The sequence below is a fragment of the Aspergillus bombycis genome (assembly GCF_001792695.1).
Source record: "Aspergillus bombycis strain NRRL26010 chromosome Unknown contig00027, whole genome shotgun sequence".
Classification (NCBI taxonomy): Eukaryota; Fungi; Ascomycota; class Eurotiomycetes; order Eurotiales; family Aspergillaceae; genus Aspergillus; species Aspergillus bombycis.
In genome coordinates, this window is record NW_019170029.1 from 50,953 (window position 1) to 75,047 (window position 24,095).

At 48.6% G+C, this 24,095-nt stretch overlaps 7 protein-coding genes across 7 annotated transcripts; 5 read left to right on the top strand and 2 right to left on the bottom strand.

Annotated features, from left to right (window-relative positions):
* Positions 1-162: 162 nt before the first annotated feature.
* On the top strand, positions 163-4,593 carry ABOM_004403 (putative chromatin remodeling complex subunit (Chd3); the record flags this gene model as incomplete). Its single annotated transcript, XM_022531533.1, has 2 exons — positions 163-432; positions 502-4,593. 2 exons carry the CDS (start codon positions 163-165, stop codon positions 4,591-4,593), a joined length of 4,362 nt encoding a protein of 1,453 aa, XP_022390604.1.
* Positions 4,594-6,169: 1,576 nt separating this feature from the next.
* Positions 6,170-7,875, top strand: ABOM_004404 (uncharacterized protein; the record flags this gene model as incomplete). Its single annotated transcript, XM_022531534.1, has 3 exons — positions 6,170-6,598; positions 6,674-6,749; positions 6,812-7,875. 3 exons carry the CDS (start codon positions 6,170-6,172, stop codon positions 7,873-7,875), a joined length of 1,569 nt encoding a protein of 522 aa, XP_022390603.1.
* Positions 7,876-8,763: 888 nt separating this feature from the next.
* Positions 8,764-9,971, bottom strand: ABOM_004405 (mitochondrial 37S ribosomal protein mS35; the record flags this gene model as incomplete). Its single annotated transcript, XM_022531535.1, has 2 exons — positions 8,764-9,362; positions 9,413-9,971. 2 exons carry the CDS (start codon positions 9,969-9,971, stop codon positions 8,764-8,766), a joined length of 1,158 nt encoding a protein of 385 aa, XP_022390602.1.
* A 272-nt stretch (positions 9,972-10,243) lies between these two features.
* alg13 (N-acetylglucosaminyldiphosphodolichol N-acetylglucosaminyltransferase catalytic subunit ALG13) lies at positions 10,244-10,966 on the top strand (the record flags this gene model as incomplete). The annotated part of the gene is made up of 3 exons (XM_022531536.1): positions 10,244-10,580; positions 10,638-10,776; positions 10,828-10,966. The coding sequence occupies 3 exons, from the start codon at positions 10,244-10,246 to the stop codon at positions 10,964-10,966; spliced, it is 615 nt and encodes a 204-aa protein (XP_022390601.1).
* A 653-nt stretch (positions 10,967-11,619) lies between these two features.
* On the top strand, positions 11,620-12,888 carry ABOM_004407 (actin-related protein ArpA; the record flags this gene model as incomplete). Its single annotated transcript, XM_022531537.1, has 3 exons — positions 11,620-12,387; positions 12,438-12,752; positions 12,826-12,888. 3 exons carry the CDS (start codon positions 11,620-11,622, stop codon positions 12,886-12,888), a joined length of 1,146 nt encoding a protein of 381 aa, XP_022390600.1.
* A 1,681-nt stretch (positions 12,889-14,569) lies between these two features.
* ABOM_004408 (DUF3602 domain-containing protein) lies at positions 14,570-15,043 on the bottom strand (the record flags this gene model as incomplete). The annotated part of the gene is made up of 1 exon (XM_022531538.1): positions 14,570-15,043. One exon carries the CDS (start codon positions 15,041-15,043, stop codon positions 14,570-14,572), a length of 474 nt encoding a protein of 157 aa, XP_022390609.1.
* A 4,453-nt stretch (positions 15,044-19,496) lies between these two features.
* Positions 19,497-23,435, top strand: ABOM_004409 (putative U1 snRNP complex component Yhc1; the record flags this gene model as incomplete). The annotated part of the gene is made up of 7 exons (XM_022531539.1): positions 19,497-20,030; positions 20,082-21,725; positions 21,776-21,833; positions 22,712-22,813; positions 22,877-23,005; positions 23,061-23,141; positions 23,203-23,435. The coding sequence occupies 7 exons, from the start codon at positions 19,497-19,499 to the stop codon at positions 23,433-23,435; spliced, it is 2,781 nt and encodes a 926-aa protein (XP_022390608.1).
* Positions 23,436-24,095: the final 660 nt, after the last annotated feature.

The window sequence follows — 24,095 nt, forward strand, 5'->3', positions numbered from 1 at the left end:
TCAACAGTCCGCTCCTTTTTTGTAACATTCTCATTTGTGTTCTGTCATTTATGTGTCAATTACCAGCGACCTCAAAGTTCAGGTACCTTTCCTCTCTTCCTTATCAGTGTACCTGCTATCGTGAGTTTGTATGAGAGTACCACAGGGTGCAAAATACCCAAGATGGATGAAGAAATCGCATCTCAATTGAACGAGGATCTTGTTGCAGACCTCCTGTCACAATTTCAGCACAAGTCTCATACCCAAATACCTCAAGGCTCATCGGGGCCGTCCAAAATACAGGTAGCGGTAGAGATTCCGAAAATATCTAATAGTGATGAATATGATTTCCTCCCAGGACACTTTGATGTTCGTTGTGTCATAAGTGAGGCAATAGAGACTACAAAGGAATCTTCCTATTTAGTTAAATTGCGCAGTGGAGAAACTGAAACGGTAAGTACAATGTTTCTCTCACACAACCTTTACTTAGCCTCTATCTTACTGGTATTGGGTTCCATATAGATGTCGTCCTCTCGACTTGAGAGCCTAAGCAACGGACCCGAAGCCCTCACAAGTTTCCAAAATACAGAACAAGTCTACGAAAGCTCATTACAGGCTCCGCCCAGCATGGCTTCCTCGTCCAATGAAGAGGGATATACTTCATCTGAGTCTGGGGCAAGGCGACGCTCTACTCGAGCTAGGAATACTCAGTTCACGGATTTCTTTAGCCGTATGAGCAGTGAGGACGAGGAATCTCGCTCTGGGTCTCCTTCGAGTGACGACGTGATTATATCGTCTACGGCAACTACCAAGAAGAGGCGCTTGAGACGCAAACAAGCTAAGACACACTCGGGTGGCTCAGATATGGAAAGCGACTTTGCCCCAAGACCTACAGGCTCGCGGTTTTCAACCCGGCAGCGGAAGACACTTCGGGAAAACCTCAAGGAGAAGTATGAAGATGACATTTCTGAGTTTGAAGATGTCACCAAGACACAGAAGTTCTTCGGAGCGAAGGAAACATTTCGCAAGATCCCATCTGGTGACCCGTTTCGAAGTCTTCACAACGAAATGTGCGCAGTTTGCTACCGCAGCGGAGATGACCATGCGAAAGGCCCTCTTGTCTTCTGTCAGGGATGTACAAGCACTTATCATCAATCTTGCCTAGGTCCTCGAGCTACACGCGAACACCTTGTAACTAAAGTTTCGGATGACTTGTTTGTTCTTCAGTGTCGTCGCTGCCTGGGTGTTGCCCATACGAAAGACCAGGTCTGCCCACACCAAGGCCGCTGCACTGCGTGTTCTAAGAAAGGGAATATGTCTAAGTCACTTCGGGAGCGCTTGACGCCAAAGCAGGAGCAGCAGCTTCGGCAGGAGAATGGTGGCAAAGATCCTATCACCCATGTGGATATGGCTCGTTTGAATAATACAGCCAACTTACTCTTTCGCTGTACTGAATGTCATAGAGCGTTTCATTTTGATCATATCTCTGCAGAACATAAAACAACGGGGCGCTGTGGAGACTGTTCTTCGGCCCCTGGAGAGATCGGTGCAATGGTTGCCTGGAGACCAACAGACCTTAAAACATACGTTGCTGGGTACAGCGCAAATATCATGGAGGAGGTCGACAAAGAATACCTAATAAAATGGAAAACAATGTCTTATTATCATACCACCTGGGTACCTGGCAGCTGGGTATGGAGCGTTGTAAGCCCGGCCATGCGACGAGCATTTTTCAGATCAAACAAAAACTCAAACCCGGATATGACAACCGAAGAGGCAATACCGGAAGACTTCCTTCGAGCTGACATTATTTTCGATGTCCAGTACGCAGATGACAACAATGACGATGATTCGGAGGATCAATCTATTGAAGCAGTCAAGTCACGAGTTGATAGGGTGTCCAAAGCCTACATAAAGTTTAAGGGCCTAACATATGAGGATGCAGTATGGGACTCACCACCTGACCGCAACAATGCTGAGAGGTGGGCTGATTTCAAAACTGCATACGAGGACTGGGTGAAACGTGACTACACTTATATGCCAAATCAACATTCTCTCAGAAAGCATCTGGAGCAGGTCCGAAAGCAAAGTTTCAAGAAAAGTATAGTGAAAGACACACAACCTGAAACTATGACCGGGGGGCAACTGATGGACTATCAAAAAGATGGTTTGAACTGGCTTTATTACATGTGGTTCAAACAACAGAACGCCATTCTTGCCGATGAGATGGGCCTAGGGAAGACCATTCAAGTGATTGGCCTGTTTGCGACTTTGATACAGTATCACAAATGCTGGCCATTCCTTGTTGTGGTACCAAACTCGACGTGTCCAAACTGGCGAAAAGAAATAAAAGCATGGGTTCCTTCCATCCGGGTGGTCACATACTATGGATCATCGTTCTCGCGTCAACTAGCGCAGAAATATGAGATGTTTAATGCGGGCAGCCATGACCTAAGATGCCATGTAGTTGTGACTTCCTATGAAACCATGGCTGATGATGCCTCTCGAAGATTCCTCGCTAAAATACCCTGGGCTGGCTTGGTCGTCGATGAAGGCCAACGTTTGAAAAATGACAAAAGCCAGTTATATGAGTCACTGTCTCGGATTCATTTCCCTTTCAAACTTCTATTGACAGGTACTCCTCTGCAAAACAATACCAGGGAGTTGTTCAACCTTCTTCAATTCTGTGACCCAACGAAGAATGCAGAGGAGCTGGAAAACGAGTATGGAATACTATCAAAAGAGAATATTCCTGAATTACACAACATGATCCGGCCGTTTTTTCTACGCCGGACAAAAGCCCAGGTGCTCACTTTTCTTCCACCGGTTGTCCAGATCATTGTTCCAGTTTCTATGTCCGTTGTCCAGAAGAAACTATACAAGTCCATTCTGGCGAAGAATCCACAGTTGATCAAGGCTATCTTCCAGCGAAAGAATGATACCGATGGTCCCAAACAAGCCGAACGTCAAAACCTGAACAATATCCTGATGCAGCTTCGAAAATGCTTGTGCCATCCATTCATTTATAGCACAGCTATTGAGGAGCGGACAAACAATGCTGCTACATCTCACAAGCACTTGGTAGAGGCGGCTGGAAAACTCCAGCTCTTACAATTAATGCTGCCGAAGCTCAAAGAGAGCGGTCATAGAGTTTTGATCTTCAGTCAATTTCTTGACAATTTGGATATAGTTGAAGATTTTCTTGATGGGTTGGGGCTTTTGCATCGCCGCCTTGATGGAAGAATGTCATCTTTGGAGAAGCAGAAAATGATTGACCAGTACAATGCTGAAGATTCGCCATACTTCGCATTTTTACTCTCCACCAGATCGGGAGGTGTGGGTATCAATCTTGCCACTGCAGATACCGTCATCATCATGGACCCTGATTTCAACCCTCACCAGGACATGCAAGCATTGTCGCGTGCTCACCGCATAGGACAAAAGAACAAGGTGCTTGTGTTTCAACTGATGACCCGGGGCAGCGCTGAAGAGAAGATCATGCAGATTGGTAAGAAGAAGATGGTGCTAGATCATGTACTGATTGACCGAATGGTCTCAGAGGAAGATGACGGACAGGACCTGGAATCTATCCTTCGACATGGAGCTCAAGCATTGTTTGAGGACGATGATTCAGGGGATATACGGTATGATTCTGCGTCTGTCGATAAACTTCTTGAGCGCAGTCAAGCTGAACAGGTCTCGTCTCCCAACGAGAACGCCTCTGAATCCCAGTTTAGCTTTGCTCGGGTCTGGGCGAATGACAACCAGAATTTAAGCGAACTGCAAGACACAGAAGACTCTACATCAGATAATAGTGCTGTTTGGGAGAAGATCCTTAAGGAGCGAGAAGATGCGGCAGCAGAAGAAGCCAGAAAAGCCGAAAACTTCGGACGCGGAAAGAGAAAGCGGGTGACCGTTGACTATTCAAATGCTGTTACTACGGAACTATCCCCCGCTAAAGCGCCCCGTAAACGAGACGCTGAAAGCGATACTGAATTCAAGGGGGAAGATGCCGTGGAATCTGAGTCTGACTCTCCTCCCGAGCTCGATCCCGAAGAACGTCCGGCGAAGAGAACAAAAGTACGCGCATTCGAACGAGTCAACCCCATAATCGACCACGGCCTCTCGATGAGCGCGGCAGGCATGGACGGCCCCACGGAGACCCGACCCTCGTGTTTCGCCTGCAATCAGAATCACCCGGTCGGCTCCTGTCGTTTGAAACTAGCCGGCGTAGAGCATTGCGGCCTCTGCGGTCTTGCACATTTTGGGTTCTCCCGCACCTGTCCTCATTTACAATCAGACACACAAGTGGCCAAGATGCTGGACGCTCTGAAGCAAAGTACTGAGGACCCTGAACTCGTCCTTCAAGCGAAGAAATATTTGACTGGTATTCGCGGTGACCTTGCACAGCGTAAAAGAAGACAGGCCAGTAAGGCTACGGGTAGTCTCACAGCAACTCAGGGTACACCTGGTGGTGCAACTCTCGCCACTTTTAACACCACTGCCACAAAGCCGTCAGCAATCAACTTGACAGAGAATATACGGTTCGCTGAACCGGCAACACAGCCGGGGACGGATGTCAGGTTCACCCAGTCCTACAACCAGACATTCTGAGAGTCAGGAGGTAAGGCTTTCATGCCTCGAGTACGAACGTAATGATGAATGGCGAGAGGGGATGAGCATGGGATGGGCCTTTTATCCTTAAACCCGTAGGACGCACATTTTCTGGCCGATCTTAGCTTTTTTTGTCTATATTTTGCTTTCTTCTCTTCTCTGGCCTTAGCGATTTTTCAGGTTCATTCTGGGGCGCCTATAATCATTTTACACTTGGGGGGCAGGTCGCCATATGTGAAAGGCGAGAGATGTACAATACATAGTAAACCCATACACCTTCGGGAACAACTGTTGCACGAAACGACTCACTACTCGGATTAAAGGCTGAGAGGGCCAATTCCAATCGTAGTTTTGGGGACGGTAGTCACATGTCGTGGATGCTCAGTTATTGGATTGATTGGCCTCCGAGTCTTCAACATGTCAACTATTGTGTAGACCAAAACCACACCACACCTACTCACAAGATTAAAGGGCGTCGCAGTCCGTTTGTCTCCATTTGCCCTCGTCAAATCGGCGCCGATACATGATGTATGTCGTTTGAAGGGTATATATGCTAGTCGTATTCCAGGATGCCACGAACCACCGATTCCGGGGACACGATCTGTATAGGGATCAGTATTTGGAATACGGATGAAACAGTGAGAATGGTGGATTAGCACCAGTATCAGAATGTATACTTACCATCAATGTGACTTTCAGTGACCGGTTCGAGAGCTGCTCTACAAGACAGGTTATTTGTCCTGGGGACACTTCCTGAAAGAAAAGGAAGACCAGAGAAGGGGCGAATTCAAGGGACGGAAATGAAGAAAAGGAGAAAAGGGAGAGCAGGAGATTCAGCATCTCCGAAGCACTAAACAGTAGAGTGTTTTCTGCAAGACGCGGGAAACGAGCAATGAGAAATTGCGCCTCAGAAGCTGCAGCCATCCGAGCAGATGGTTGTACTGACCAACATTATCGGACAAACACTGGCGGCATTGGGCTCTAGTCCACTTTTCTTATACATTTAGGGCGTTTCCTCTTTTGTTCTTTGCCATTTTGAAACTTTGTGTGTGAATTTCTTTTTCACCATTATCTGCGTTCTTGCTTTATTATACTCGGAGGCTCTTTAGACTGCATTCTTGCATTGTTTTTCTCGTTCTCATTCATGTCTTTACATGGCTTTCTCTCTTCAAAATTGTTATTATGCTCATATATAGCAGCTCATTAGATTTATGTCTATTTTCCTTTACTATTCTTTAATGTTGTTTGACTCTGGAGATCCCTTGGGTCAGTGCTCTCAACCAGTGAATGTCAACAAATCTTTTACGCACCACGACATCATCTGGAGATTCACTAAATCGCAAATCTCCCTTTCTGTTCCTCTTTCTCGTTTTTGTTCTTCTCCACTCCTTGTAAAAATTCTGTTCTTCTTGTTCACCTATTTAGCCTCAGCTTATTTCTCACTTTCTTCCCTTTCATGACGGTATACTCCAACATCGCGTCATAGAACTCTTTTCTCTCATCGCTCTCTTATATCTAACATCCACAACAGCAATACAGCAGGGTTTGAGGTGATTCGAGGCCTAAGCGAGCCATCATGTCCTCTCCACTTCGCCCCCAGTTCTTTTGTGCCCGTCCAAATGGCACTATCACCCCCCTCATTGCTGTTGACGAGCTCCCTTCCCATATATCGATTCGTGGAGTCCCTCGTACACTGTCCGCCAACGAGACCCAGGGCATGACTAGCTTAGGCACCGTGAGTCCAAGAGCGCAAACCTACGTCATCGATGGCCTGGTGCCAGCGTCGACCCGCGCTTCTTCTGGCCCTCGTTCCCGTGACTTTGATCTACAGGCCTCCCTCATGAGACTCGTCTCTGATGAGAATGTTCCGGCAAACCAGCGCCTCGCCGTGAATGCCCTCCTTCAGCAAGGCATTTCCCAGAACTGGTTCATGTCCAACGCTCCGACCAGTGGTTGGTTGGTTCCTAGCAGCAGCGGTGGCACAGGTAGCGGAAGTTCGAGGCAGGTAAGTGCTACCCAACATGTAACCCGACGAGGACCTGCACCAGTAAAGATAGAGCACCAGCTAATGTCCTATTAGAGTGCTCATTACAACTCGAAGAAGGAGTTTTGTTCGTACTGGATCCGTCATGGTGAATGCGACTATCAGCAGCAAGGTAAAAGGCACATGGAAAGGAACGCAGTTTTACAAAAACATAAATCAGCTAATACATTTCAGGTTGTCTCTATAAGCACGAGATGCCTAATGACCTTTCCACCTTGGAAAAACTTGGCCTTCGGGATATTCCTCGTTGGTACCGCGAAAAATACGGCATTCCCAGCCTCCTGCCCAATGGACATGGCCACCCACGTTCTCACGCCAGTCATGGTCAACACTGGAAGGATGATACTGTGGAGCGTGGCGCTATGAAGTCGATCCAGTATCCTTCACGCTTGGAGATCAATGGCGCGATCGATTCCTCGGATATCGAAAAAGCTTCTAAGCAGAAGACTGCCCACTATATTTCTACTCAGCAACATGCTACGGGGGCTACTGGACCATCTCGCCATGTCTACCCAGCTGTGAGCTCACCCAAGACCTCGACTAACCCTAAGCATGCGCACAAGTATATCCCAGGCCCGGTTAATTCGGTGCCTAGAAGGATAGACCTCCTTTCTTTTGATCCCCTTCCAGAATATCCGACCCTGAATCATATGGGAGGAGGTATGAGTGGTCTGCCTTACCCAAGTCCTACAGATCAAGCCGCCATTGAGAACGTTGATAGGGTTCAGCACGAGGAATTTGTCCGTAATCTTCATTCGCTTATGCCAGCTCCCATAGCCGCAAGTGCCGACTACCTGTCAACTTCCTTTGAAGGCACCCCGACCCAGCCACGCTCCAAGAAAAGCCAAAAGTCACGCCGTCTCTATCAACCCAGGTCCCAAATGATTATGCCCGATGTGAGCATGGAAAAGGGCGAGGCTGATTCCTTCGTTACCTATAATAGTCATGCGACTGCGTCCCCCAGTGTGGTTTCGGTCATCTCTAAGGATACGCCCATCACTCTGTTGACGAGCCCTATCCCTGACCCTTCTCATATTGGCGCCGCGTCCTCGGAGCCTCCGACTCGGGGTGCCTCTCCATCGACCCATTCTGGAGCCTCGTTCTCCTCTGGATCCAGCCCTCGAGCTCATCGCAGTCAGTTCAAGGGGAAAGATACCGGAACGATGCAGGCACCCATCGGCACCAAGAAAGTCCACCGCAACAGACCCACCGGATCCCCAATAGAGTATGAATTCTAAGCGGATGTATTGGGGCATTTGCAGTAAATACCACACACACAGCGAAAAGATTTCTCTTGTCCTCCATCCTCCATGTACGATCATCAACTGAAACTCGTGACGGAGCTTCTTTTTGCCCCTTTTCCCTCTATTTATGACTTCGACCATGTGGACTCGAAATATTTGGGAAGTTTGACCATATGATAAATCGACTAACATCTAGTTCAACTAAATATACCTTTCTGCCGGACAGGATGTCATTTATGAACGGGTGGATAGTTTGCAGTACCGGACCTTGCTAGGATACCGTTTACGCCGAATTCAACCTTTTCTTCTTTTCGTATGTCTTCTTTCGCGTTTGTTGGATGGATTCATCGTTGTATATCCTCGAGGGATATAGCACGACATGACGATTAGGATACAACAATTGCGCAATGTGAACCTTTTGCAATCCCTCGAAATATCCATTTCTGTGAAGTACCTGGGGATAGCTTTTTCTATTTTCTTGTTCCTTCCTTTCCTATTATAATAGGCTCGTGTTTCGGTGTATTATAGGAGGGTTGCGACTATAACATACGTACACTGACCCAGAAAACAAACAAAAGAGAAAAGAAAAAAAAAAAAAAAACAGGACCCTGGTGATATGTACAGGAATGGAAATTGATTTACATGAACGCTCCTCTACATTTACACATGAAGGCTTGCCCAGGATTAGTGTCGAGGCCATCTGAGACTAAGACTGAAAGGTGTAATAAGGTGTATGTATGAAGATGAATGAGTATAATACATTGTATAAGTAAGCTTAATATGACATTGCGATTGCGCCGCTCCTGATATTTTAAGGTTGAAAAAGCACCCAGACCAACAGACAGATAAATTGTACACCTCGCATTCGTACGTTGCTCATATTCAGCGTAGTCTCTTCTTCTGTGCTTTGCCAGTGACCCGAACAGCAACCTTCTCTCGCTCTTCAGTTGCCCTGGCCTTCAAGGCAGGGTTCAATGCTGGCAAGACCCGAGCCGCGTCGGCGATTACCGCCTTGCCATCCACGATGCCTGCTCTTTCCTTCTCCAGGCGTAGTCTCTCAGCACGGCGAGCTTCGATCTGTTTCTTGCGCTCCGAGGTCAACTTCCAGGAGTCTGGGAATTGGAGCCTGGTCTTCGGCTTGTGATGGCGGAGGTCAAGGGGAACGTCGGCAAAGGCATCTCCTTCCTTCGCCTCCTTAATCAATGAGTTTACGATATCGGCTAGATAACGCTTGTTCTGAGCACGAGTGGTAAACTTCTCGCAGGACATCCGTACAATGTCGGTGTCGGGGTTGTACCGCGGCCCAGCGAGTTTCAGGAACGTCTGGCGCTGTGCCTCGGAGAGATGCTTGGGGGTTAAATCCTGAGTGCTCAGCTCGACGACGACCTTGTTCTCGGCGGGGTGCGACTCGCCCATGTATGTGGTGTAGCGGAAGCGGAGAATGTGAGATTGCGGAGGGAGGGTGAACGGCTTGGCAAGATCTACCGAGGGATTAGCAGAGATGGGGAACAAACTCGGACAAAGCACTTACGGCTCAGCAATGGCATATCCCAAGCAGCAATCCTAGCGTATTCTCTGATCTCGCGGTGTACTTCGAGTTCCGCATGAGCCATCGACGTGATATCGTCGTCGTTGAACTCCTCATCAGCGTCTTCAACGTAGGCGAATTCATCGTCTTCCTCGTCACCCCAGAATCCAACTCGCTTCTCCCGAATGTCGTCAAACCGCATGGGGTATTCCTTATCTATCTGGTTCACGCTCTTCTCGAGCTCCGCAAACGCGGCCGCTCGCTTCTGCGGGTCATTAAACTCCTCCACCATCCGACGGTTCTCGGCGTCAAACTGCTCCCGTTCTTCGGGCGCCAGCATGTCATACATCGATCGCTCCTCCTTGGAAAGTAGACTAGGAGAGTACTCCGCTATAGCAGGCAAATCCTCCGGACGGGGTTCTCGGGGAGCAGGCGGTACTGGCGGGTCTTCTGACACGAAACTGGGCGCGGTGGCGGAGAATGAGCGGTAGGGGATCGCAATTGGGCCTCTCCGGGCCATGGACAAGGCCGACCGGCCCAGGTATCTTGCTGCTGAGGCCATTGCAAATGGGGTGTTGGGCTGGGAAGCGCTTGAACAGGACTTGGTGATGTTTTTCTGCGGATTGAAGTTCGCCCGGAGGCACTAAGCCCAATCGGGTGGGATGGTCATCCACCGCCTTACGAGCATCATCAATACAGTTGCACAGATGCGATACTCGGCCCAGCGTTGAACTGGTCCGATCGAGAAAGATTAATATGCTTCTCCAGCCCAGGCAGGGTGTTGTGCTATTGTTCTTGCCAGAGATAGGTTCTTGAAACCTAAAGGCACCAGTCATGGCATCGCAAGACCAGGCCCTCCCTATGAAGCTATGCTTCGTCACGGTGGGAGCCACGGCTTCGTTTCATTTACTTCTGCAGGCCATATTGGACGATAGATTTCTAGCTGCCTTGCATGAAGCCAATTATACGCATCTCCTAGTCCAATACGGGAAGGACAGCCAAGCTCTTTTTGAAGAGCTTCTCAGCAAATATCCCCCTGGGAGCCCGAGCCGGCACGGTATTGAGATAGACGGGTTCGATTTCAATCATGCAGGTCTAGACGGGGAGATGAGGCTTGCTCAAGCGAGACTTGATGAAGGTCGAAATGGGGGGTTAATCATCAGTCATGCAGGTAATTATTGCGGTCTCGTCCACAGAAAAGATTGTGAAACACTGATCTCAACTTAAGGATCGGGCAGTATCCTGGGCGCACTACGGTTAGGAGTGCCACTTGTGGTTGTTCCCAATACAACCTTGAAGGACAACCACCAGGTGGAACTGGCCCATGAGTTGCAGAAGCAAGGATATGTCATTGCTAGCGGACATCAGTATGGTACCCTGTGGATTCCTCCGTTGATTACACTAATCTTGTTTTCCAGGGAGGTGTCTGTTGCTGTAGGGCACGCAGAGACACTACGGGCTCGCATGCTGACTTGGCCGCCTGTTAATGGAGCAAATCAGAAACGTCATCGCACGCTGGAGCAAGTGATGTCGGATGAATTGGGCTTCTTGGATTAAATTCATTCCCTCACCGGGGTACCTCTGCGTGAGAGCATGATGTCCGAATCTACTGGTGTGTTTTGAAGCTTATATAGTCATACCTATTGGCCCTCAAATGAAGTATACGATCTGCTCGAACAGGCTCAAGAATTCGGGCTTTTCGTTTATGTTACCCCAAACTTACAGGCCAGCTAGCTGCAGGGAATGTTGCTCTACAAGTCTTATATGCTGCGTAAATGTCAGCTGTATATTTCCACAGGCATAGAATCAATTGAAAAGACCACCTTAGTATCTAGAACAAGAAATTGAACGAATCATCTATAGATTTTTGTGGTAGCGATTGGTCGTTATAGTTGTAGCCCGATGTGGCCCAAGCTCCTCTGAATGTTGACGGGCACGGGAAACATGCGAGACTCCAGATGTACGCGAAAGTTGCGGCCAGGAACACCCCCCCTTGTGCACACCTCTCTCCCTCAATTTCTCCCAAGTTTCTCGACACCAAAGGCCCCAATTAAATACAGGTTGTCGGAAACAACTCCTCCGCTCTAGGACCTACCTGACACAACCTCCCCGGCCGTGGGGCCCTCTCACAACAACCGCGCTTCACCCAAACACCGACCCTTTAACCATCCGCAACTTAACCCCCGAGCCACACACCCCTCGCTCTCGCAATGGCCGAGGCCACCCTCCATAACGCCCCCATTGTCATCGACAATGGCAGCGGCACAATTCGCGCCGGTTTTGCAGGAGAGGAAGTCCCCTCATGTTTCTTCCCGTCGTTCGTCGGTCGGCCAAAACACCCGCGGGTGATGGCCGGCGGTCTAGAAGGAGATGTCTTCATCGGATCGCGAGCACAGGAGCTGCGCGGCCTGTTGAAGATTCGGTACCCGCTAGAACACGGCATCGTAACGGACTGGGACGACATGGAGAAAATCTGGCATTACGTCTACGAGAACGAGTTGAAAACGCTGCCTGAAGAGCACCCGGTCCTCCTGACTGAGCCACCGCTCAATCCCCGCAAGAACCGCGACACGGCGGCCCAGATTATGTTCGAGACGTTCAATGTCCCGGCTCTTTATACGTCTATTCAGGCCGTGCTATCACTGTATGCGTCCGGCCGCACGACTGGCGTGGTCTTGGATTCAGGGGATGGTGTCTCCCATGCGGTGCCGGTGTATGAGGGTTTTGCGATCCCGAACAGTATACGGCGGATTGATGTCGCGGGGCGGGATGTTACAGAACAGTTGCAGTTGTTGCTCCGGAAGAATGGACATGTGCTGTATACCAGTGCCGAGAAGGAGGTGGTGCGGAAAATCAAGGAGGAGGTGTGCTATGTTTCGCTGGATCCGAAGCGTGAAGAGAAGGAGTGGATGAACAGTTATCATAAATCGGAGACTAAGGCCGTGGACTACAGGTTGCCAGATGGGCATAAGATCAAGGTTTGTCGCTACATCTATGATTGCTTCGGGTGGTTCTAACGTCCGGTTAGATTGGTCAAGAACGCTACCGTGCTCCTGAGATCCTTTTCGACCCTGAACTCATCGGCCTGGAGTACCCTGGTGTTCATCAGATCGTCCAGGATGCGATTACCCGCACAGACCTGGACCTGCGCAAAGATCTATATCTCAACATTGTCCTGTCGGGAGGCTCGACGTTATGCAAGAACTTCCCGGACCGACTGATGCGCGAGATCAAGCGATTGGCTGTGGAAGACATGAAGATCCGTATTTCTGCGCCGGCCGAGCGGAAATACACGACCTGGATCGGTGGAGGAATCCTGGCTGGTTTGAGCACGTTCCGCAAGGTATGTCCGCTGTCACTTCCAGTGACATAAGTTGCAAATACCCTTCTCCAATGCTAACACCAGAAATCTCTAGATGTGGGTCAGCGCCGATGAATGGCACGAAGATCCGGAGATCATCCACCGGAAATTCGCCTAATGCTGCCTTGAACCGCTTGAACGCAAGACAGCATAAGTGACGCTAGTCATCCACCGTTCGCCAATAGCGACACAGTGACAGACCAAAGCCAAACATACATTAAGTGATGTTACTGAGAAAGTCACGAATCCTCGATAGAACCGTCAGCTGCTGTTGTCCGCAGATGAGCAGCAGCTTTTGATACCCCTCTCTTTTCTCACTTTAGCACGTCCATGATATGATATACTTATGGCAGATGCTGCCATACCCTCATATCATCTCGATTTCCTCCCCCATCAATACTCACACACACCCCATGTCCTAGCGGACATGCTCGATCATCCATCACGTTTCTTGCCGGCTACCATGACCACGGATGAATCGACTCATGTGTTGCTCTCCTCTGCGCCTTCTCTAATTGTTATGCCTGACCCCTTGTCATGCAGGTGGGTTTGAATTGACTTAAGCTGTGTAAATATTGGAATAGATAAATGAATCTTTATGAATTGCACTCTTGCTCGCATTAGCACACAATATATGGACAAGTCTAAGTGTGCAAATGGTATTGATGCCAGTGACTCATTGATAGTTCGTCTAAGAGTAGCTAATAGAGAATTTCAACTCTCCTCAGAAGAGCACGTCCACCTTTACAATAGACCACGAGTATCAACCATAGACCATAATCACCATTTAACTAAGCACAGAACAGATGAAACCCCCACTCCGATCTCACCCCTACCCCTGAACACAGCATATACAAGCATTCTACCCACCCTCTGGTTCCAATTGCCTGGACCGCATTCTACACCGGATGCACACCAAGTCATAAATAACTTGGTAGTTAGTATTGACTATATGCAGAAGAATCTTTGACAATGGAAGCCTGTCATGAAAGACACAGGTATATACAATTTGTCTAACTATATTTATATACATTATAGATGTTCTTAGATTGGGTGGACACACGTCCAAGAATATACCAAGACAGAGGAATGCATGGTGCATAGTGACTATACATTAGTAGTACCTGGTTATTAGCCCCGCAGTAAGGGGGAGGTGGATCGTCTATCGTCATCCCACCTCGAATTGCTCAGGGGTACACATACCAGGGATACAAGTCTGGAACATACAGTCTACCGGATATAGCTCTACATAGAGAAAAGCAAGGAGATATAGTGTGCGTTCGAACTTTCTTGTTCCTGTTCATTGAAAGCAGTGGTTTCCAGTTCGGAAATATAGTATATAAGGTAAAAGGACGTGAAAGCCCTGTTGCCGATTCCAGAACCGGGCGTACATATAGAGATATGAAGACATGAAGAGTGAAGATGTGTGTTGAAACAAGGTTGATTGACCCTGAACAGGCAGTCAAGAAAGTAAAGTGCCGGTTGGCAGTGGTGGGGGTATCAATATCGACATGGGAGTCGAGAAATGGCGCAAGCGAACAGCAAAGTTAAAAACAGTTAATAGTTTCTGCTGGAGAAAAGCGAATTGACGAGATTAAAATGGGATGTTGAAGTAGGGGGTGTCGAGAATCGCAAATGAAGTTGGAAGAGGAGATCGACGAGAGACGGAAAACAAAAAACTTTTTTGGGGGGGTGGTCGTAAGTCGTGATGTTCATGTTCGAAATGCGAAATGCGAAATGCGAGAACGCTCGAACCAAAGGACGGCAAGCCGTATGCGAATGTATCTTGCAAAACGTCTCTAGGCCATTCCCCTCAACTTGCCCCAACCCTTCTCCAAGCCGCGCAGGGCCTTCTCCCGGGTGGAGCTGGTCGACCCGGTGCTACTCGACGTGACATTGCTGCTGATGGAGAACTTGCGGCTCAGGGTGCTTCCGTTGTCGCTGTAGACCATGTTTCCGGCACCACCGCGGCCGACGTGGTAGACTGGAGCGGCGCGACGAAGGTCCCGTTCGAGTTCCTCGTCGAAGCTGAAGATGGCGCGCTCGCTGCTGCTGTGGACGTTTCCTGCGCCACCACGACCGGACTTGTAGACGGCGGGGACGTGGGAGTCCAGACGTGTCAAGGATGCTGGACCGGTGGCCGTCTGTGAAGGGGTGGTCTTGGTGTTCTTCAGGCTGATAATGTTGCCTGCGCCGCCGCGAGCTGTATGGAGAGCTGGACGCGAGACGGAGGGATGGGGCTCAATGACCCGGTAATTCACTGAAGCTGGCATAATGGCTGTATAACGCTGTGCGGTGTATCTAAACAACGATCTAGGCTCGATGACTCAATGACGGTAGATCTCCAAGCGGGTCGCCGGATATAGTTGTATAGTAAAACGATGGACCGGGATGCAACGGTACAAAGTACAATTGAAGAAAGTCGAGATGAATTCACGAGGAGAGAGAGAAGTGGGAAGTGAATTGAGAAAGAAAATGTTTTCTCTTTTCTTTTTTCTCTTTTTTTTTCTCTTCTCTTTAGCTGATGGGGACTGCTATAGACTGGTACCAGACATTGCGGCGGGGAAGGTTTTTATATAGTCAGGAAGTATGACCCCCAGTGTTACCAGGGAAAGCGGCCAAGAAAAGCTCGCAATTCCCCTGTTGTGCCGTGACGAACGCCTATGATTGCACCATTGGCTGCTCTGACTCCTTTCCAGGCACAGACACTTTGGATCCAAGGGTCACACGCAGTCGCTGTGCGGTGGGTTGGAATTGTGGAGCCCATTTGTTGTACTCCATACTGACCGAAGTTATGAGTTTGGGAATCATGGGATGAGCAATAAAAAAAAATAGAAAAAATGCAAAAATAAAAATAAATTCAGAAAATTCTTCCCTTTCTCCATCTTAGGTAAGCGGACCACCGTCCAACCACAACGCGGCATGAGTTATGCGCGCGGTACAGCGCCATGATGTTGACAGCTCGGTTAAAGCAGCGGTAGAATCAGGCGGCTGTCTGATCCAGTCACGTTGTGCATTGGGGGCATTCCGAGCGGCCGATTGGAGGCAACAGGTTCCACCATTCGCTTGATCCACGTTGCCGCTTTTATGGCTCTTCTGATCATCTGACATGGATTCCAAGCCGTGGCGAAACGTAATAGAAACTGGCTTGGCAGCCAATAAGGGGCGGTGGCGGCTCACATGGGAGTTTTCTGGGGGTAATGAAAATTGCTGACTCGACGGTCACGAGTCGTCACCTTGAGTTGTCCATCAATTGCGAAAGTTGATCCTTACAGTAGTCGAATGTGAGGCCTCTCTTGTCCTCTTGCTTCAGCCCTGAAGTTTGCGGTCAGGACAGGATTTTGCGTCACTTGGAGGATTCTAGATGAGTTCGATGCTCCTAGACGTTGCCGAAGACTATAGGGAACTACAGGTTATAGTTGTACGCCGTACCACGGGGAAGTGGATTTCCCTCCTTGAGGCAGGGGAGGAAACTATACAACCCTAAACTATTACTCCGTATTATGTTTCCAATTATTATTTTTGGGACTCTCATACCTCCTTCTAGACAAGGAAAGAACTTCCCCGCAAAAGGGAACCGACAGCATGATTGCATCATAGCAAAATTTTAATCGGATTCTCATTATGAGTTCAGGTTCTGTCCTGCCTTGCCATCGAAACGCTTATGCCACATTCCAGGCCAAAACAGATGCTTCTAGATTACACGGAAAGAATGGAACCATCCCTGTCATGCTCTCATCAGTTCCTGTCTCTGGAAGGGCGGTAATATCCGAACAGAAATGCCTCAAAAATCCCAAGTGATACTCAGGGGGACAAACGGTCCGTGATCTCCAATTAGGGCTAACGGACTAGTATTGTTAGTATTGTTACGATGGCATGGTCGCCATGCTCGCTGTCCTTCTTGGCATGGGGCTGATCTCAAGTAACAACCGATCTGCCTCACATAAATCACTCACTCACGGCCTTCATTTGCGTAAACACATGTACGCAGTATAGCATCGGTCATCAAGTCCCAGTCCAGACTCCAGACCGGCGACTCTCGCGCATCATCACATCATCGTATGAAACCACCCCGCACCGGCGACAATGAATATCATCATGTAACGAGATGTGACTGGAATTGAGAGGATCCACGGATATGCCGGGCTAAACCGAAAACAGGCAGCTTCCCCAGACTGTTGAGGGCTGGACTTTGAGACCTTTGTCAGAGAAAAATGACGCCGACCCAGAAATGCCTCATCCACTGACACGCGCTTGAAAATTTTTTCCATTCTCCATCCATACGCCCCACTGTCGCAAAAGCTGACTGGCCTAATCCACCGACCCGGTCCAACCGGTGAGTATACCCGGACTCTTTTGGGAAGCTGATCCACCGGGGGGGGGAAAAAAACTGATCAGGGAAAAAATTGTAAACTGCCGGAAAACAAAAAGAATCTACGATCCTTCCCCGGATTTTGGCCCCAGGCAGCCACACTTGCAGGTCACACTGTCACGCATCACGCTTGCATCTTCAACCGCATCAACCACGGGTCCTCACATCACTGTCGCTTGTCACGGACACCTTGGGGGTAAGTGAGAGTACCTTGACCACGGACTTGGTTTCGCTCATCGCCGCCTGACGCCCGGAGTCACTTACCTCGCCTCTCGGTTTGCCTCGGATGTTTTGCCCCGAATGGCCGTGAAACCCTAGATCATCTGGAACGTCCGGGTACTTCCCAGCTGGGATCTCAAAGATCTGATGCTACACGACACGCCGAGTAGGATTTCTTCGCAATTCTGGAGAAATCTGATGCCAGCCGATTTGCCTCTGGAAGGATACCGTTACTTCCGTGAAGGCCTTTCACAGATACGTCATTTTTTTCCTACAGGTGAAATGGTGAACTATTATTACTCCGTAGCCTATGAAACACAAAGAGCACCGAATATGCAAGTCATGTCATGTTGTAGGAAAAACTCTAATCCTTGATATATCCTCCCCGATGTCGTCTGTATTCAAACAAGGCGCTTCATTATTGGACATCCATCCAATCTATATCGATGAATCCATACCGGGGAGCTTTCGGTAGAATAATTTTTCTAGCAACGTCAGTCTCTTGAAATATGACAACAGCAGCAAGTGTGAGACAAGCGGTCATAGACAGACACGGTAACATCAGAATACGCGACTAAGAACCACTCCTCCGGCGCATGTCTCTCAATTTGATCTCGTTGACAAATGCCAACTGCACGATGCCAATCATGTCAATCACAATTGCTTTCGTTGACGTGATCAATTTCGTGCTTTGATACTAGAAACGAGGGGTATCCCCTCATTCTCGTCGCTGCTTCGGTTAAAGGCAATGTGGTGTTGCCCATTAGATTACCGACTCCGTCGCGCCCGATCTGAATCTCTAGTGTATATGCAATGTAAACGCAGGGCCCCTCGGCTTGGGCAGGGGTGAAATGGCTTGTCTGTGTACCCATGTCGTTAAATAACGCAATATCATATCCATATCGACCCAAGCGGGGGAGCAGCATCGAAGAGAAGACAAAAGGACAGAAGAGTCACCCATTCAATAAAATATAATGAACAGGTCGTTGGAGGTGTGCGGAAGCAAAGACCATGATCTGCACAGCCCTAACCGACCGGTATACCTAACCTTCATTGCAAATGCAAATCTCTGCCCGGCCACCCAACCTGGGGAAGGACACGGAAAGCCAACACAGAGCATAATTGACTTCGCAGAAATACCTGAGCTGGCAAATTATACATGCTCGTCGCAGTAATGGGGCTACCAAAAGCTAGCACCCGCCAATTTCAGGGCAACTCCTGTCCTGAGACTACCAAAGCTAAACTTGACGAGCTCCAGAGTTACTACTATCAAGATGACAGCATAGATTATGATAGCTGTATCACATCAGCCTGCGATTCAGAACACAAGACTGGTGATGCTGGCGTATATCAGCCGGTGAATCGTTCGTGATGATGACGATGATGTTGGTTCGGTCGAAGAAAGTACCTGTATAAATCGGTTTTCGAGGAAGGAAGCTATTTTCTTCCGGAAGTTTGAGTATTTGTGTCGAGCTTCCTGTAGCGTGCGATCATGACTATGGTCTAGGGTAGTACCATTTTTTTTTATTTCTATTTTTGATATTAGACATCAATCAGAACGACACTTTCGTTGCATGGTTGGTATCCAATTGATGACACGAGTGAAATTGTAGAATGCCAGCGTCTAACCCAATTGCAAGTCAAGTTGGGGGTTTGATATGACCAAGTAAACAACTCGAGAATAATTGGCAATGATTAGTCTGCAAACTTCGCGATATCCTTCTCTCATCATGCTTCTATGGCAGCCAATCTTCGTGGATGCTAATAGTGTTAACTGCGATGATCGTTGGTTTTCTCCTTGTTCTTTCTTTTGTTTACCCGTTTTACGCAGAGGCTTATATATAAAATTATATATAGCTATTGACCAGAGAAATGAGATTGGTTTTGAATATCACGACTGTTGGAGTCAACGAATAGCAACTTATATATAAAACGGCACGAGATCTGGCAGGGAAAATCCAGCCCCCAGCGTGATGCAACCACGGAGATAAAGCAAATATCAGCCCGAACTTCGAGATATTCCAACAAAATCCCCGAAGTCCGGAGAATAAACAGTCTAAGCATCCAGCGTTATTCTTTCACGAATACACTCTTATTTTTGTTCTCATGTTACCCTGCAATATATCTGGCTTGAAATGACTGCCCGTAACAGGACAACCACAACATCGCTACCACGTAAACGCCGGCGTCCTGCCAAGTCCTGCGAGCAGTGCCGAGAGCGTAAGGTCCGCTGCGATCTCCAGAGGCCTTGTAGGGCTTGCCGACATGCTCGGGAAACCTTGACCTGCACATATAGGGAATCCTCGCGACCGAGGCCATCTCAGACCGATATCCGGGCAGTCTCAAGAAGCCCGGACATACCTGCGTCAACGCCCACTGAACAGGGTCAATCCCAACAACAATTTCACGGCTTGCGGGATGTTCCTGCCACTCAACTAGATCAGTACGATGTAGCCAATACAGAGACAGGAGCGAGTGGCAGCTCCCTACAGGATTTGGAGAACCGCCTGCGTAAAGCCGAACAGCAATTGTCCGAACTATCTCGGACTCAACAATCCTGTGCTGTGAGTGGAGACTTGACTATTCCTGCCATCATGCCTCGCCTGCGAAACACTGCAGAGAAGACGAAGCTGTTTGGGCCAAGCCACTGGATGTACACTGCCGAGAAGGTTGATAACTAGGAAATCCCCAAGGAAACTCCGTTAGCTGATCTTTTGTAGATTGCCAGCGGTCAAATCGACTCAAAACACATGGATTTCAGCATGGCCGATATGAAAGCAGATATAGCGGAGATGGCTAAGGAATGTCGAAATTTACGAAAGGCAGCAAAAAGCCAGCGAACACTCCAGCTGAACGACCCTGTTCCTAATCTCTTAAGTACCTTTCCCGACAGGCACGTTTGTGATGAGCTGGCAAGTGCGTATATACGGACCTTCGAACAAATATATCGCGTTGTTCATATCCCTTCTTTCTGGAAAGAGTATTATCAGTTCTGGGAAGCACCAAATACATTCTCAACGTCATTCTTGGTCAAATTAGGCCTTATCTTCTCTATCGGCACAACGTTCTACCCTATTCTGGGAGAGTCAGAGCGTCTGCGTCACTTGGCACAAACGTGGATATATGCAGCTCAGTGGTGGCTGGTAGGCCCTTCTGAAAAATCCACGAGAAATCTGGACGGTATTCAAGTTTTCTGCCTTCTTCTCGTGTCGCGAAAAACAAACACTATCGGAGCATCACCCTGGCTATCTACTGGCTCTCTATTAAGAATGGCTATGACTATGGGATTACACCGAGACCCTCGAGTCTTTCCAGGCCTAGTACCGTTTCAAGCAGAGATGCGGAGTAGACTTTGGACGACTATCCTGGAACTAGTAGTTCATGAATCTATCGACTCATCGTCAATGTCGCTGATGATTTCGCCTCAGGACTTTGATAGCCATGTGCCTAATAACATCAATGATGTGGACCTGTGGCCAGACACAAAGGAATTTCCTATCACAAAGCCACTGCAACAGTTTACAGAGTCCTCGATTCAATTATTGATGCGACAATCTCTGCCAATCCGTATGGAGGCGGCCAAACTGATCAACAGTTCTGATTCGGAGCAGTCATATAATGCCGTGCTTCAGCTTGCTACAGATTTACAAAAAGCCTGCCATGATCTCGCAGCCTACTTCCAGCTGCACTGGCCGCAATACTCAAGCGAGACAGATCTACATAGGAAGTTCCTCGACATGCAAATTCGTCGCTACATACTACTGCTCCACAGGCCCTACATGTTGCAAGCCCAGCAAGATCCACGGTTCTATCTCTCTCGAAAGATCTGTGGAGAGTCGGCTATGATCATAGCATCATATGCTGAAAGCATTCAGCTCCCTTCCCAATACCTTGATGACCTGTCACGTCTCATGGTGATGAGCACTGGGCCATTCTGTGGTGCTCTCCACCTCGACATTATTACCGTTCTAGGTCTGGAGGTAATCAGTCAGCTCAAAGAAACAACTACAGTATCACCAGAAACCGGTCATCTCATTGTAGACCCTCTGGGTGAGATGTCCAAAGCCCAACGGGAGCCTATGATCCGCATCCTGGAGCATATCAACGATCAGATGCTTCAGGTTGTTGCCCTAGGCATTGCGAGATTCAAGCGATACATCTTTCTCTCAGTTGTACTTTGTCAAATACGAGCATTGCAGTCTGGTACTAGAGATATCCGGCCGTTAATTATGAAAGCAGTCCAAGAGAGTGTGAAGAACTGCTATATGGCGTCCCAGTCGTCTCAATCTGTCAGTACCCCACAGGGCTCAATTGAGACGTTGATCTGCACCGAGTCGCCCCTTGGGCTAGATTTTGACCTCATGGTAGGTTTGAGAGCTTGGTCTTCTGATAGCATACTTTCTAATTTTATTAGGATCCTAATTTGGACTTCTCGGCATTCTTTGCTCACTTTAGTGGTGGTGGCGGTGATGGTATGTATGAGATGAGTTTATAGTATGCTCTAAACCTTGACATCAGTCTATAACGATGGCCATAGCCTAGCTAAACGACGGGAAGTGGCATTGTCCTGGCCGTTGTGTATAATATAAGTGGACAGCAAAAAAGAGCAAAAAACTAACAGCCAATGAATGCTGTAAAGAAATTCCTCAACTGGGTGCATAGCGGTCAGTAAAGGCGATAAGTGGTTTTATATAATAGAAGGCCTGGTCGGCTTAATAGACTCTACGTAGCTCATCTTATCTTTAAACTTCTGATATCTTCAATTTCCAAACCCTCCTCTTTATGCTGCAATGAAAATAATCCTTTTGAAACCCAATATGGAGAACATGGGACGGTATTTTCTGCCTCAGGCAGCAGATAGACCCTACCTATTCTGCCATGTGCTACCGCCATTGTATCTCCGGCGCATTGGAACTCCGCTTCAACATCCAATTTCGATACAATTCTTGTCTACGACCTTTTGAGCAACTGCTAAGCCGGATTGACCTCCCGAAGGCCGCATATAATCCGCCATACCACGCTACATCTGCCGATAGAGTTAACCTGGTCCTTGACCAAGTCCGAAACCACGCGCAACGCGCCACTTGAGCGCCGCCGAGTTTAAGTTTCGCCTGCAACGTTCAGAAAGCAGTGCCTGTTCAGATTCCAAGATGCCAAAATATATGTACCTTCCTTTCTAAGCTTAACAGGCCTAACAACTAACCATCTATGCACTCTTCTGTAGGCCCTTCCATCCCTGAGCCAAATATCTGTGACGTTCATCAAGCTCGCCATAGAGCAGATATAGCTTTATATCAATCATATCATTTCCTGCCACAACTTTCGCTGACTGTGTGACCTACCTTCACAGGTGATTATTGTGATGTGTACCTCACGCACGACTCGATGAGCGTGCGCAAGGCGCACAATGCAGGAAGGAACCATCTAAGGAACGTGTTGGAATACTATCAACGTACGTTTCGTCCCCGTCGTTCATCAAGGTTAATTCAATCAGATGCTCATCAATCCCGCACAGAAATCGGACAAGAGAAGGCCCAATCCGTCATCGACTCCATCACCTCGTCGTATGCCGCCGAAGGCCAAGCCGTACCGAACCCCGCGATGGCTCCTCCAGGCGCCTTCCCCCCCCCATTCCCATTCCCCGGTACGCTTCCACACTCTACCTATCCCAGGAATCCTAAAACTAACATGGACCCCAGGACGTCCAGGCCAACTGCCACCCCCTCCATTCGGCTTTCCCCCACCAGGAGGACCAAACGGTGCCCCGGGCATGCCTCCTCGTACGTGAACCAAACTCCCAACCTTTCAAAATCCAAGCCCACTAACGTAATAAAAAATTAGCCCCAGGAGCAAAGGGCCTCCCCTTCCCACCCCCATTCCCCCCAGCCTCAGGCGCCCCAGGCAGTCTTCCACCTCTCCCCAACATGCCCGCAGGAAACGCGCCCTTCCCCCCACCACCAGGCGGTTTCCCCCCGACTTCCAAATCCCAGCCCCCGGCGCTCCCGGCTTTCCCCCAATGCCTGGTGCCGTCCCCGGCCAACCTGGTTTCAGCCCCAGTTCTACTCCCGGTATAACCGGTCCCCCGGGTCAAGAGGGCGGGTATGCGCCCCCGCCTGGTGCAGGCTCAGCGAGTCTCCCTGGGCCGCCGCCGGGATTGGGCGAGCCTCGTTGAGTGTGTGGTCGGTTCGTTTTGTGGATGGATGGGAATGTCTTAACTATTGGGGTTTTATGTTTGGGTTTATGCTGCAAATTTAAACTATACCTTGCCTTGCTGCTCTTTTTATATCTTATTTTGTGACAGGTGTGTTTCTACTAGAGTTCTGTTTCCGGCGTGCGGACTTCGGTATATGGTGTTTTTCTTTGAAAAAAACTTTTGTCTACTGAGAACTGAATAGTTGGGAGAGAGCAATCCGAAACTGTCGTATGGTTATGTTGACTACTAGACTGCTGAGTTCTGGGATGGACAAATGCCCCGGGGCAATAATGCGACTTGTTATAGAGTCATATGTAGCATCCAATGTCAGGTTAGCATCTACTTGGATGAATCACCGACGATGGTTGGACTAGCTCTTCTCTATACGCAGCGCACAGACGTGTCCACGGATTCAGTATCTTTAAATCACTTGCAATTCAAATACCATACGTCTACAGACGTGGGCACTAGCATTATGATTCCCTTTCATACATGAAATCACAAATAATACACAGGGACATCGGCTCAGTGCCGAAGGTAG